The 13,508-nt window shown below is 39.9% G+C and overlaps 1 protein-coding gene across 1 annotated transcript in view; it reads right to left on the reverse strand.

Moving 5' to 3' along the window:
* Positions 1-284: 284 nt before the first annotated feature.
* The window catches only part of LOC116045616 (complement component 8, beta polypeptide), a 53,685-nt gene continuing 40,461 nt past the window's right edge, over positions 285-13,508 (reverse strand). Inside the window, exons 13-25 of the mRNA XM_031293355.2 lie at positions 11,804-11,931; positions 7,466-7,566; positions 6,739-6,886; positions 5,776-5,923; positions 5,436-5,577; positions 5,174-5,306; positions 4,313-4,510; positions 3,872-4,112; positions 3,440-3,568; positions 3,170-3,333; positions 2,261-2,414; positions 629-700; positions 285-495 (exon numbers count right to left, since the gene is read on the reverse strand). Coding sequence (XP_031149215.2) covers positions 341-495; positions 629-700; positions 2,261-2,414; positions 3,170-3,333; positions 3,440-3,568; positions 3,872-4,112; positions 4,313-4,510; positions 5,174-5,306; positions 5,436-5,577; positions 5,776-5,923; positions 6,739-6,886; positions 7,466-7,566; positions 11,804-11,931 — 1,913 coding nt within the window. The 3' untranslated portion in view covers positions 285-340. The remainder of the gene's footprint in view (positions 496-628; positions 701-2,260; positions 2,415-3,169; positions 3,334-3,439; positions 3,569-3,871; positions 4,113-4,312; positions 4,511-5,173; positions 5,307-5,435; positions 5,578-5,775; positions 5,924-6,738; positions 6,887-7,465; positions 7,567-11,803; positions 11,932-13,508) is intronic.

A 13,508-nucleotide genomic window follows, 5' to 3' on the forward strand; every position in this document is an offset into this window, starting at 1 on the left:
TGTGTGTGTGTGTTTCTGTCTGAGCTTTTCCTAAGCACAGGAGTGAAACTGTCAACTTTAGATGCTTTCTATGTTTGAAGGTTATATTTGGGTAACAGGAGCTGAAACCAGGTCAGTGCTTAAGGTTGAGCTAGTTAAATACTTTAAGGCTACAAAGAAGACATGGTTTACCATTCTTTATAAAATATTCATTGAAGATATCCCATTCAGGTCAAGTCTGTTTTTATTCAAACATGATTCACACCAGGCAGTCAAAAAAAAGACAAACACGACACAGACCAAAGTTCATTTTTCAAGGAGGGTTTTTATTAATCTTTATGTCAGGGCTGTTGTGCAGATTTTAAATGCATTCAGTAGACTCTTGCTGCAGTCCTCTGCACGCCAGGCCTCCATTGCCGGGTGCTGGGTTGTTACACTGTCGACTCCTCGTCATTGTTCTTCCACTGCAGGATGACCATGCGCCCCAGCAGCTCCAGCTGCCATCAATGGCTATATCTGTCAGAAGGGGCCACATCACATCTCATGTCATTATGCAGGTCATAATGTCAATGTCTCAGTCAGTTTTAGTGCAAAGAAAGAAAAATAATGTTGGATGCAGTGTTTAGCATTTTGGATCTTTAGAGCTAACCTTTTCGCCTAGCAGTGATCTCACAGCCTCGTCCAGAGTAGCCAACAGGACACACACAGTCACATCTGGTGCCTGTTGAGAGAGATAAACAATCATCATTATCACTTATATCATTACCACCACTATAAACATCATCAGAGCCAATTTGTGCACCATTTTTTGGTGTTTATGAACAAAAACTCCAGAGACAAGTTTGTTTGTGTTACGGGCTTTCTTGGTCATCCGTTGAGGATTATAAAGTTCACTCAAAGGGACAGTTCACCCAAAAATGATCTTATCTGTAGTGCTGTTTAATTTAGCACAAAAAGTAAGGAAATTTGTGTTTGGTAGATTATTTCTCTGTGGTAACAATGCTTTTTTGCAATAAATCTTATAGCGTTGGAAGGCCTGTTTAGTTCCCTTTCAAATGGTGCCCCATTTGTAAGGAACATGTATTTGTGAGATGAGCAGCAGCGTTGAGTTTGTGGGTTGCGCCCACGAAAAATTTGCCAAATCTTCTCTGCCAATGCCAAACAGCTTATTCTGCCATTGACTCGTTTGGTGTTTGCTGGAGTGGATGATTGAAGTTTGAAGAAAGCATTTGTCGCAAGTCAGCCAACGTGTTTGTGTTGGTCACGAACAGCACGCATAAACTGAGCCCACAAGTGTTCAATGGGGTTGAGGTCAGGACTGCTGGTTGAAGAATGGGATGCCATCCCACAGTGTGTGACCAGCATGAGGAGGAGGTGCCAGGCTGTTGTGGCTGTATATGGTTCTTCCACACGCTACTGAGGCTCCTGTTTGTGAAATAAATAAATTGTTCAATTGCCAATATGTCTTGTTTCTTCAAACTTCAATCATCCAATCTACCAAACACCAAACGAGTCAATGGCAGAATAAGCTGTTCGGCATTGGCAGAGAAGATTTGGCAAATGTTTCATGGGCGCAACCCACATACTCAGCGCTGCTGCTCATCCCACAAATGCATGTTCCTTACAAATGGGGCACCACCAGCGTACTCATGAAAGAGAGGCTCCTCCTCCTCGGCTGAGCTGTAACTGCAGCTAACCGATACTGCTAGATCACCTGAGCTAGTAAACGCTACAGCTCAGCCGTCAGGGACGCCTTTAATGTTTACAACTTGTGGTGTCACAGGTACGAGCCTCTCGTCCAGGAGTATGCTTCCTTCTGCACGGTGATGCGGTTGGTGGGTGTAGTTTGATTAGAAGAAAATAGTTAGAAACTGCTCCCAACTAGGTCTGTGGATCATCTTGAGTTACCGGGTCATGATTTCTAGAAAAAGACATTGCTGTTGAGTGTTTCAGATGTATTTTTTGGTGCTTTGAGCACCACAAGCCGAGTTCCATCTAGTTGCATAATATTCAAGAAAAGGCAGACATCATCAACACTGGGCAACTTACACCAGAACAATATAAATTTATAAATAGCACCACAGGTAAAGAGGAAAAATATGTATTTTGGGGATGAATTGTCCCTTTAATGTTCAACTAAACCTTAAGCTTTAGCACAAAATGTGAGTTAAAACAAAATGTAGCTTAGAAAAGGATTAATGCAATGAGTTTTCAGCCAAAAACAGATGGATATGGGACAAAAAAAATTGTATTAAACTAATAATAATATCCTCTGAGGTACCTTTCAAAACGGCCACTCCGTTGTTGTGGCATGGAGCACATCGACATGGACTAGCCTCTGCCAGGTACTCTGACAGCGCTTTCTTCAGGTTTCTTTTCAGGGTGGCATGCTGGGAAAAGTCTCTGGAGGTCACCAGCTCATACAGCGGTTGTGTCTAATGAGCAAGCATATGTCATTATTAAGCCTAATATATACTGTTCAAAATCTGATTCTCTTTTTTATAGAGTCAACTGGAATGCCCCACAAGTGCTGAAACTTGACCATTTGTATTTGGCACAGTTTGTATTGGCATCTTTTGCTGTTTGTATTCCAGATGCACTTGTTTGTAATTGTGCCAATCCTGGTAGCACCGCGGACCAATTTTTCTTTTAAAAATGTTTCTGCATCAATTAGTCATGTCAAATTCCTTGTAGACTGTTATTACAGCCTCAAATTGAGATGGAGAAATATAAAAGAAGAAGAAAAAGAGGTGTTAATTGACATCAGGATTGACATCAGGATGGCCGAAAACCTGTGCATCTTCCGCCGAAGGCTAAAAACACATCACTTCCAACTACACCTCGGATAATGAATAAAAAAAAAAATGAATTATATATATTTCTCTCTTGATACTGCACTTTTTCATATGGCTCTTTGTAGCATTACCTATTTAGAGCTAATGTACTTGCACTTACTACTTGTTGTCTGGAGTTTGCACCTTCAAGGTTGAACGCCCTTAATTGTAAGTTGCTTTGGATAAAAGCATCAGCTAAATGACATGTAATGTAATGTAATTGTGGTGATCTCACAAGAGATTGTAAGAGACAGGAAACACATAGATAAGAGAGAATTATTAATGGAATATAACTTGTAATACGAATAAAAACAGAAATAGACGAGTTTGTTTAGTAAAGAGACAGAGACACTCACTGTTTTGCGAATGAAGTCGGGGTTAAAGCGCACGCCTTCGCCCCAGAGCCCCATCAGCTGCGGGGTGGGAAGCTTTTTAGACACCAAAGCAGTGATGGATTCACTACTTCCACCCCTTACAACAGCAACAAAGTCCTCCACCATGCTGCCATGTACTGTGTCCTCTGGGGGGGGGAGACAAAAGGACATCAGAGTTTTAGCATCAGTTCATGTGTCTTATGTAAAACAGAACATATTTTGCAGGACATTTGATAAAACGTGGAACCTCACCTCCCATCTCATTCAGCAGGCCATTACAAGATCCACCCGAAAAACCCGCAGACACATAAACACCATAAATGTTGGCCCCGACCTTAAGGCCTGCCTCCGTACAGCGTTTGTAGTCGTCCAAAGAATAATCTAGAACAACAAAGGTAGTCAGGGGGTGGGTGGTTACTGCCTGTCAACATTATATTATGGTTCAAGAAATTAAGAGTCAACATTTGAATGCAATGGTTTATCACCTATTTATCACTAGTGTCAGTGTTAAGAATGACAGGATATAGATGATGTCACTGCCATTGCCAAACCCCAGTATCTGATCATTATAATGATCTTACTGCATTCTTGCGACTTGTAAATTAAGAAATTTAACAATTAAACCAAACTTGATTTGTCCGAGACCACCATGACTCCAGTTCGGCAGACGCTAATATTTATTACCTGTCTTCTCGAGCTTCTCCTTGTTCAGGATAATGGTGTGCTCATAGTCTCCTCCGAGGGCTGCCTCTGTGATGTAGTGGGTGCCGTAGTCCCTGTAGATCTGTCTGTATTCCCCATAAACATAGGACTGTGGCAAGGAGCGCAGGCGCTGCAGGAACTCAGGGTGAAGCATCAAACCATCTGATTTCAACATATACTGGGCCAGCTCCAGTTCTGCTTTGGCTCTCACAAAGCTGTTAGTCTGAGGGGAGAATCAGCGAAAAGCATTGGAATGGATATTTCCCTGCTTTTTAAGAATGGAGTTTGAATTTGCAGATTTTTTAGAAGATGACTTGTGGATTTGTATAAATTGTAAATCCGTAAGGTTTTGTTTTGTTTTGTTTTTGAAAAATCATCAGGTTGTACAAAGGCCAGGAGAAAAAAATAAAAACAATATCTCACCTTGCCAGAAGCACGGCGTATCTTCCGTTCTGCCTTGGTGTATTTTTCATTTTTGAAGTTGAAGCCAAATTCAGCTACTCCTGGAATGGCAAACCCAATGGAAACAGAGGTTTGGGTCCGGCGCTCCTTTATGGTGTGTTGCATGTACTCAGAGTATGAGTTGAAAGCCTCCAAGGTGAAATCATATGAGCCTTTTGTCTGTAAATACATGGGAAACAAAATGTCCTTTTTAGTGTGTAATAAGCAGGACCCTATTAACAAAACAATGTATTTACTGCCAACTATGTTTAGAAAATGGAATAACAGATGAAATATGAAATAAGATAAACCATGATTATTACAGGGCAAAAATGAATTCCAGCTGATGCAACCAAAGACAAACAATGGCAACACTTTCTAATAAGGCGGTCTTTACGAAGGGTTTAGGTTGTAGCGGTATTAATGTTATGTAATCATTTACTAATGCTATATAGAGCAGCTCTAAACTAAAATGAAAACAAAAACACATTGTTGGTTGATAGGTTGGCTGGTGTCTTGCATTTCTATTTTAGTAAAAATGCAGCTATAAATGTTATAAAAGGTAATCCATTAATAAATGCTTCATAAGTTTGAATTTTTTTGATCCCGTTCCTCTGCAGCCCTTTTCAGAAAGTATAGTCCAATCAGTCAAAGAGAATTTCCATAATTTGGTCACTTATTATTATTGGCTTATAACTTATTTTTTTGTTATTTTTGAAGTAGCCTAATTGTAATTGATTTCTTAACAATGAATAAATAAATTAATTATGTGAAAGTGGTACTGGTATATCAACACCAACTCAATATTCATTATACAAAAGTATGATTGCCAGCCGGATTCACCTGCAGAGTGTACTGTTGCAAGTTGTAAGGCTTCCTGAATCTGACATCCTGGATGAAGTGTGGCAAGCAGCTGCCAGCATAGTATCTGTTATCAAGCACCACTCCCTCCAGATCACTGTTCAAGATGTTGATTCTGAAAGATGGGTAACAGCAACAGCATTAACAGCGAGCAGATTGATTTGAGAAGAGTAACATGTTCACGTATCTAAGGCCTCGGAAATATCTGTGACTCACAATGCAGACCAATACAACTGTGACTCACCCTTTGGCAAGATTTTCGATTCCCCAATACTCTTCAGCCTCCTGCCTGCAGGGCTTTGGAACCTTTTTACAGCCAACTTCATCTGACATGTCCCCACAATCATCCTCCCCACTACACTGCAGAGTTCTGTGAATACAACGACCTGAAGGAGAGGAAACCCATGAATGGCATTTAGTAGCCTAATGGTTCATTTCCAAATTTTGGAAATATGCTTATTTGCTTTCTTGCTCAAAAAGATCCAAATATGAAGCTACAGCAATAAGCTGATTATCTTAGCTTAGCATAAAGACTAAAGACAGTAGGGAAGAATAGAGAGTATATAGGATGGTGTAGGGTGTACCTGTTTGGGCACAGAGGAATCCCTCACACAAAGGAACATTGTCACAGGTGTAACGGGATGGAACGTTACAGGCCTCCTCCTCCCTGCCATGAAAATTGCACGGCTGCCCCCCAAACTGAGATGGCTGGGCCAGTTTAGCGTAGCGATACTGGATGGTTGAAGGAGAAAAACACATAAACGGACAGAGAAACACAGAGGAAAGCTCGCCACTAGCCAATAAAGGTGGTGGAATAGCTCACAAACTGCTCCAGGGGAACTATAACAGCTGAAATCCTATTAGAGTGCAGTTTTCACTTTGTCATGTCAAGCTTATTAATCCCCCACCTAGTAAAGTGGATGAGATAGAGCACTCCTTACCTTAACAGAAAAACAGCCCACAAGAGTCAAAATGCTGAAAGCCTCAGACTACAGAATTATCTCTCAATTTTAACACTATAGAAATAATTTATTCACCAAAATCTAATGTGACTGTATCCAAATCTAATCTAATTTAGGATAACCAGTGGATTACAATTGGATCAACAGCCAGTAGTGTAGTGGGATTTTGGGCTTATATTTAGTTCAATGCAAACCATAAAACATTTTTTTTGTACATTTTATTTAGTTTCTTGATTGTTAAATTAAGTTTAAACAAAAAATTGACATTTTGGGAAATATATTTATTCGATTTATTTTAGTTAGATGACAAGACTGATACCACTTTTGTATGCTAAAGCTGCTGCAAGCAGCTGGCTAATGTAGCTTAGCACAAAGACTTGAAGACTTAAAATCAATAGAAAAACAGCTAGTGTGGCTCATCCAGAGGTGACAAAATCTACCTACCACCTACTGTTTTTAGTTGCTCATGTTGCTCGCTTGTATCTCAATCTGTGTGTGTGTGTGTGTGTGTCACTGACTGCACTTGTAATTTAAACATCAGCACCCTGGGGCCCACTAGCTCCTGTCTGGTATCATCATACTTACTCTTTTTTTCTGACAGGTGTCACAGCGTGACCACGAGCTCCACTCTGATAAAACACAGTCCACTGGATGAACTAGCACCTGATCGCCCACTGACCGAGCATCACGAACACTAGGCTCTTCATCGCTCGCTGTTGTCACGGCAACTTTACTGTGACATGTAGATAAGAATCAAATCAAAACAACTTGACCATTATTTTGACAAACATTTTACCACTTTGGATGCAAAGGATTTTCCTCAAAAGCATTTTTGCTGTAGGATTGCCTACTGATGGAACTACAGATAGATCTTAATCAGAGGAAAGACAGTCAATTTAGTTCCAAGTGGGGGAAAAAAAATCACCTAAAATCTCACACTGAAAACATTTTGAAAACTATGTTGGAGCATAGGAATCAATATGTCTTTGACAGCGATAAGGTTACACACAGTTAAACCCAATGGAAATGAACATTAACATACTGTATAAACAATACATTTACCATTGCACTGAACTGTCTTGCACTATATTTATATATAAATCTTAAATCTCAGACTATACTGATATTGCACTACTGTATCCTTAAAAGTATTTTTTTTATATTTCTTACTGTCCTTTCTGTTTTTATTCTTTAAAAGTTAAGTGAGTGTTGTACTTTAAGAGCAAAGATTAAGTCAAATTCCTTGTTTACGCAAACCTGGCCAATAAAGCTGATTCTGATATATTACTAAACAGACAAGTAAAACTCATACCTTAGCAGGACCAAGCACAAAGTACCATAAAGTAGACAGCAGTGCAAACTGAGGGCACTCATATCGTATCGCACTCGTATCACCACAGGAAGCATGGTTGTGTGTTATGACTGACTGAACCAGTAGAAGACACTGCTCAGTTCTCTATGTAAACACAACCTGATCAATACTGGCCTGGATCTATACTCAGTGCAGCCATTAGACTCAGACATGAAGCTGAATACACAATACTGCAAGCCTCAGAGCCACAAAACAAGGTATTAGGTATTAGGTCTTGTGTAAGTGTGTATTTAACACAGGTATGACTCAGGTTTATAGTGAACAGGTTAGAATCTATGGGTATGTTTATTAGGCGATCCAGGAGGTCTGGATGTCTTTTCAGTTATCATAAACTTTATTGTATATTATCCGTAGGAATGTGATGAATCTGAAATGGCAAGAAAACATAATGTAGATTAAATATGACGGTGTTGGAAAATGAAGGCTTTGTAATGAAGTAAATTCCCGTTACACACTTCTGTGGTCAAATCATGTAACTTGTGTTTGCGTACTTCTGACCTTTAAACTTGATTTTGGATTTTACAGAGTGACACAATCAATTCACTCAACTTCAGTTTACTGACTCAGTGAAAAGCAACATGACACTCAAACTAATATCTAACTACTTGTTACAAATACTGCTACTACTGATTTACTAATAATATAGTTATAGCAAACAATATATGAGGATGTTGTCCTTGCAGTATGTTCTGTGGGCTGTGATTAGTGGATATATGTCCGTAAGGACAACAGTGGTGGAAAACTCGTACTTGTACTTGCACTATAAAACTGAAAGGAAAACATTGCACTTTTTACTCCACTAGCTTTTTTGACAGCTGGAGTTGCTTACACGTAAACATATAAGATTATAAAATACAAAGCATTGCTTAAGATAAAACCAATGGTTCTCAACTTTTTTGTCTTGTGACCTTTTACAAAAAGCAGATGTCTATGAGTTATAGCAGTTCCATCAAAATAGATTTCCTCTCTAAACTTCTCAGATGATTTCATTAAAACAACAAATGTCCCAACATTTCACAACAAACGAAAAGACGGTAGAAAAGACCCAAGATGTTATATAAATGTGTGTCATCTCATGACTCCACAGATTGATCTTGTGACCCTTTGGAGGGGGGGCAACCCCTACTGTATGTTTGGAACCACAGAAATAAAGTACCTAACTGTACAAAAAGTGGTAAATCTAGCTCCACTTTGACCAGTTACAATAAAATTATGCTTACACACAGATGTATCAATATCAAACAAATCATCTGATAATGTAGTATTTAGTAAGGTGTTAGTAACAGGGGCCATCTGTCTGTTTGATAAATACTTTTGATACTAAATGAATTTTGCTTTGAATCCTTCTGTACTTTTACAGAAGTGTGATTTTGATTGACACTGTGGCACTTGTGTAATTAAATAATATAATCAGCACACAAAAAGAAAAACAAGGGATGATTATACTAATATATCACATTCGCATGACAATGATTGACTGCATGGGCGATGAGTGCAGTGTTTGTGTGAGGAGAGCAGCCTCTGTTGGCAGGCTTATAAAAAGATGGCATTGAGTTAAAGATAGAAAGCCGAGCAGAAAAGTGGGAATCACATGATATTTTATTTGTGACTGAACAGTGGCATGGGTACAGTGTTTGGGGAAGTCATAGACGTACAAAAGTCCTTTTTTTCTCTTTTCATGACAATTCTTAATTCCATAAATAAAATTTACAAAATATTTTGGACTATTTCTCTTTTCTTTTTTTTTCTTTTTTTACACGAGCAGGGGTACAGTTACCATTTCTTATTGTAAGCCTAGCAGTTAATAGTGATATCTCTATTGTTCGTATAAAGATGCCTTTCTTTTTGACCATTTTGATTCGGTGGAGCAGACCTACAATTTTCCCCAACTGCTTTGTTACAACAATGACCTGTTTACTGTATACAAATGACGTGACAAGAAGAACAGTGACTGGACAACAAAAATAAACCTGATAAGGCATAGAAATGCACTCTACTGTCTCTGAGATTGTGGTTAAGCCAGTATGGGTTTATTCTGCTTATTTATTAAAAAAAAACAAACAGAGATATGATTCAAAGAGGCAAATTGTAAACAATGCGACCTCAGCTGGAAATGTAGAATACCTAAAAACAAAGAGATTCAGGAAAATCTGCCTCCTATTTACTAAAAAAACAAAAACAAACCTGAAACCTTTAAGGAGTAGTTGGATTTTTGTCGCTATCTTTAAGTTTGGCGACCCCTTCATTTCTTGTGACAGGTACAGCAGGCTTTGTTTTTGAATGACCATGTAACACAGATTCACAGTTCATATCTCACCAACCAAACAGAAACAAAGACATTTTCAGAAATGAAAAATAAATGGCTGCAAAAGCGAAACAAACATCCAGACGTCAAAAATGGAGGTGCTGGTAGGGCATTGCTTGAGAGAAACACAGGTAGTTGGCATCCAAGTGGCAGAGAGCTATCTTATGGCACAGAGGCTCAGGTACGGGGGACTGGGGAGAGAGATTCTTATTTACAAAATAGATGTTTGGCAAATTTTGATTTCGACATTGATGCCTCAAAGTCATTTCGATACCTGCAATGACTCGGCGTCATCAACTAAGAATTCACAGCTTTTAAAAAAAGAAAAAGAAATGATATCTTTTTTTTTTTATTGGTTTCAGGTCTAGAAGGAAGCTGCAGAGAACAGTTTTGCTCACAGCTGAGTCCGCTGAATCCACATCAAGTCTGTTCATGCAAAATGGACAAATCGGTGGAGCAACACGATGAGAACATTTGGCAAATCCATCTGCTGTGTACAGTCTATGCTGGTGGCGGCTGACAAACCGAAGGCCAGCCACTTACAGTAGGACGCTGCTCCTCTTGAAAGTTTCCAAAAAATGATTTGCATCATCAGTGTCACCATGGCCGTTTAACATATCCTCACAGGTATAAACTCATTAATCCGTGACAGGAGGAGGGTGCAATCGCCCCCTGCTGTACTGTAGGTTTCGGTCAAAGATCAAAGGTCACTTCCTGGTTGAAAGGTTATTTGATTGGACAATAAAGCCAAAGTCTGGTTGTCATGCTGAGGAGTACAGTACAGTGTGTTGACTTCTGGAGGAAAGTAGATCCCAGGATAGCCAGCTTATTACAGAACTGCCAAAATATCCTTTAAAGGTTAAAAAAAAAACAGAACAAGTCTGTGTAATCCAGCTTGGAGAGATGCTGCTGTTCATAGTCATCACTCATCCCCTCTTCATCTCTTTCTCTTGAGCTTCTGTCTTGGCCTTGAGAGCTTCCATCCCCTAAAAGACAAAGCGACAATTGAAGGAATCATGAAGTTGTATATGAACGGTTACAACTCTGACCACTGGGTGGCAACATTGTGTCTTCCTTATCTTTCATTTGGGCGATGCAGAGAGGCCTAATGACAGAAACATTGAACTAAAACCAATGCTCTTTTCCAACTGGCAGCAAACCACTCATCAGCAACGAAAAAAGGAGACAAATGGAAATATAAAGCTAATAATGGAACACCAGGCAGGGTTATGAAAAAATGAAAGACAGGGGTGGGGAGTCGTTGGACTTTGGGGATGAAAAGAGAATAGGAGAAAACACATGAAATGTCGCAATGTGAAGGTAGTTGATAGATTACACAGGCAAATAAGAGAGGAGGGGACCGTGAAATACCCATGTTGTTCTCTAGCTGTCTTCCTGTGGACAGGTCTGATCCTGCGGAGGATCAGGAGCTCCACTGGACACCGGAGAGATCGACCTTGCAACAACAGAGCCCTTAGAGAGAGAGAGAGAGAGAGAGAGAGAGAGAGAGAGAGAGAGAGAGAGAGAGAGAGGGAGAAAGCTGTTAAATTTATATTTTTCAGGTGACCTGCTTTGGCAAAATCAACTCTCCTCCAGCATTTAAAGCCCTGCAAAATGTGCATCTTTTTCCTCCCACATTTCCCAGAAAAACATCAGCAAAACATTTAGGATAAAGACTATAATTACCTTTAAACATGAATTGACCTCTTATATAGGATCTAATCAAGACATTTAAATCATCTTTGACCTTTAATGTTTAATTGACTTGACATTTTTCTGAAGAAAAAAACAACGGTAAAATCAATCCCATTTGGCCATATTAATCATGCGACATTCTGTGTGTGATTACATGCGATGTACTTGAGAACAGATGATCCATATGACAATAATAGATTAGCATCATGCCAGTCAGTTGTTAAAGCAAATCCATGAATCTTATTGACTGGGATGTGACCCAAGGGGACGGATCTCACCGATTGTTCCTCCTTAACGTTGCTGCAGTTGCCCACTGGGTCTACAGGGGAGTGATCTGTGGGGGGGTCACTGGCCTGGGAAGGAGGGCAGTCTGAAGACGAGCTCTGCTGAGGGGCTGGAGTGGATGCTGCGGAGAGAGAAAGAGATAAGAAATGTTCAGCAAATACAGTAAGAGGACATGTAATCTTCCTAGTAAGTGCTACTTACCTGGCAATAATCTTTTTCTGATTTGGATTTCTGATATAGTGGGATTTCAACTTTGTTTTGTACCACTTCCCAAAATGTGTTTACTGTTTAATGCTAATCTGTTATGTGAATAAACGTATTCACGGGAAGCAGTGGATTCAAATCCAGATCATGACCTTTATTGCATGTCATCCCGTCGACTTTCTTTTCAATTACACTTGACGTTCTGTATCTTGCACACGATAAAGCACAACTTTATAAACGTGCACATCCCTTTATACTTGTCTGATCTCCTTAAACCTCATATTCCACCCATGCTCTCTGCTCTCCTGTCTGTCCCAGAATTAAAAAGGCATCAGCTGGCTGCAGGGCCTTTTTCTATCATGCCTCTTAATCCGAACAACCTTCCTGCCATCAGACAGTTTGTCTGTGGCCTTTAAATCCAAACTTAAAACTCATGTTTTCGCCTTAACTTTTAGTTAGTTGCTTAATCCTTGATTAGTTCAGGCCTTGTAACTGTTACCATAACCACTCTCAATTAATCTATTAAAGTGCTCATATTATGCTTTTTGGCTTCCCCCCTTTCCTTTATTGTGTTATATATCTTTTTTGTGCACGTTATAGGTTTACAAAGTGAAAAAGCACAAAGTCCACCCCAAAGGGGCTTACCTTAGAGAAAACAGTGTTCACAAACTGCTCCAAACAGCTCTATTGTGGTCCAGCCTTTACTTCCGTGACAAACGGGCATCACTTTGTAACACACGTCATAATGCTCGCCTAGCTGCTAGCGTGGCACGCCCTCATACTCTGCTTCTGACTGGCTAGTAGTCCTTACCTACCTACTGCGCATATGCGACTCCCAACAAAGATGGAACAGAAGTGAGATGCCTCACTCTGTAGCTAAAACAGAGAGCTCAACACACAGGGTGAAAAGAGGAGCTGCAGCAATGTGCAGTACAACAAAAAATATGTTTTTTTTTGAAAATTAAACCATGTAAACCTATTCTGGTACAACCTCTAAATACAATTATGAACCTGAAAATGAGCATAATATGAGCACTTTAAGCCTAGTACGTATAGTCCATGTTTGTCCTGAATATGGTCAATTTTCTGAAAACAACTACTGCATCTCTCTAACTCTTTGTTTGTTGTCCCACAAGACCATGAGCGTCGAAGCTGTGGCTGTCGGTGCCTCATGCCAGATGTTTGGATCTGGATCTCTGTCCTCCAGGAGATTCAGTCTTCTGGTCTTTCTCGTTCCCTTGTGTGCATGTTGTCCTTGTCTCTCTCTCCCCCTCTGTGTGCCTGTTTCCTTTCTCCTATCTGTGTGAATGATATGCTTGAACTTTGCCTCTTGTGTGATGGTGCAGTTTGTCCTCTTTCCAGGTCTCCATGGTGGAGCAGCGGTCATGTTGCTCAGGTCTGTTAAGCAACACCTGACGTTGCTCCCGGATCCATATTCTTCATACATGTTTACAATGGAGAATTTTGTCACCCTGATTGTGGATACTGTAATGT

Source organism: Sander lucioperca, chromosome 9 (assembly GCF_008315115.2).
Source record: "Sander lucioperca isolate FBNREF2018 chromosome 9, SLUC_FBN_1.2, whole genome shotgun sequence".
Classification (NCBI taxonomy): domain Eukaryota; kingdom Metazoa; phylum Chordata; class Actinopteri; order Perciformes; family Percidae; genus Sander; species Sander lucioperca.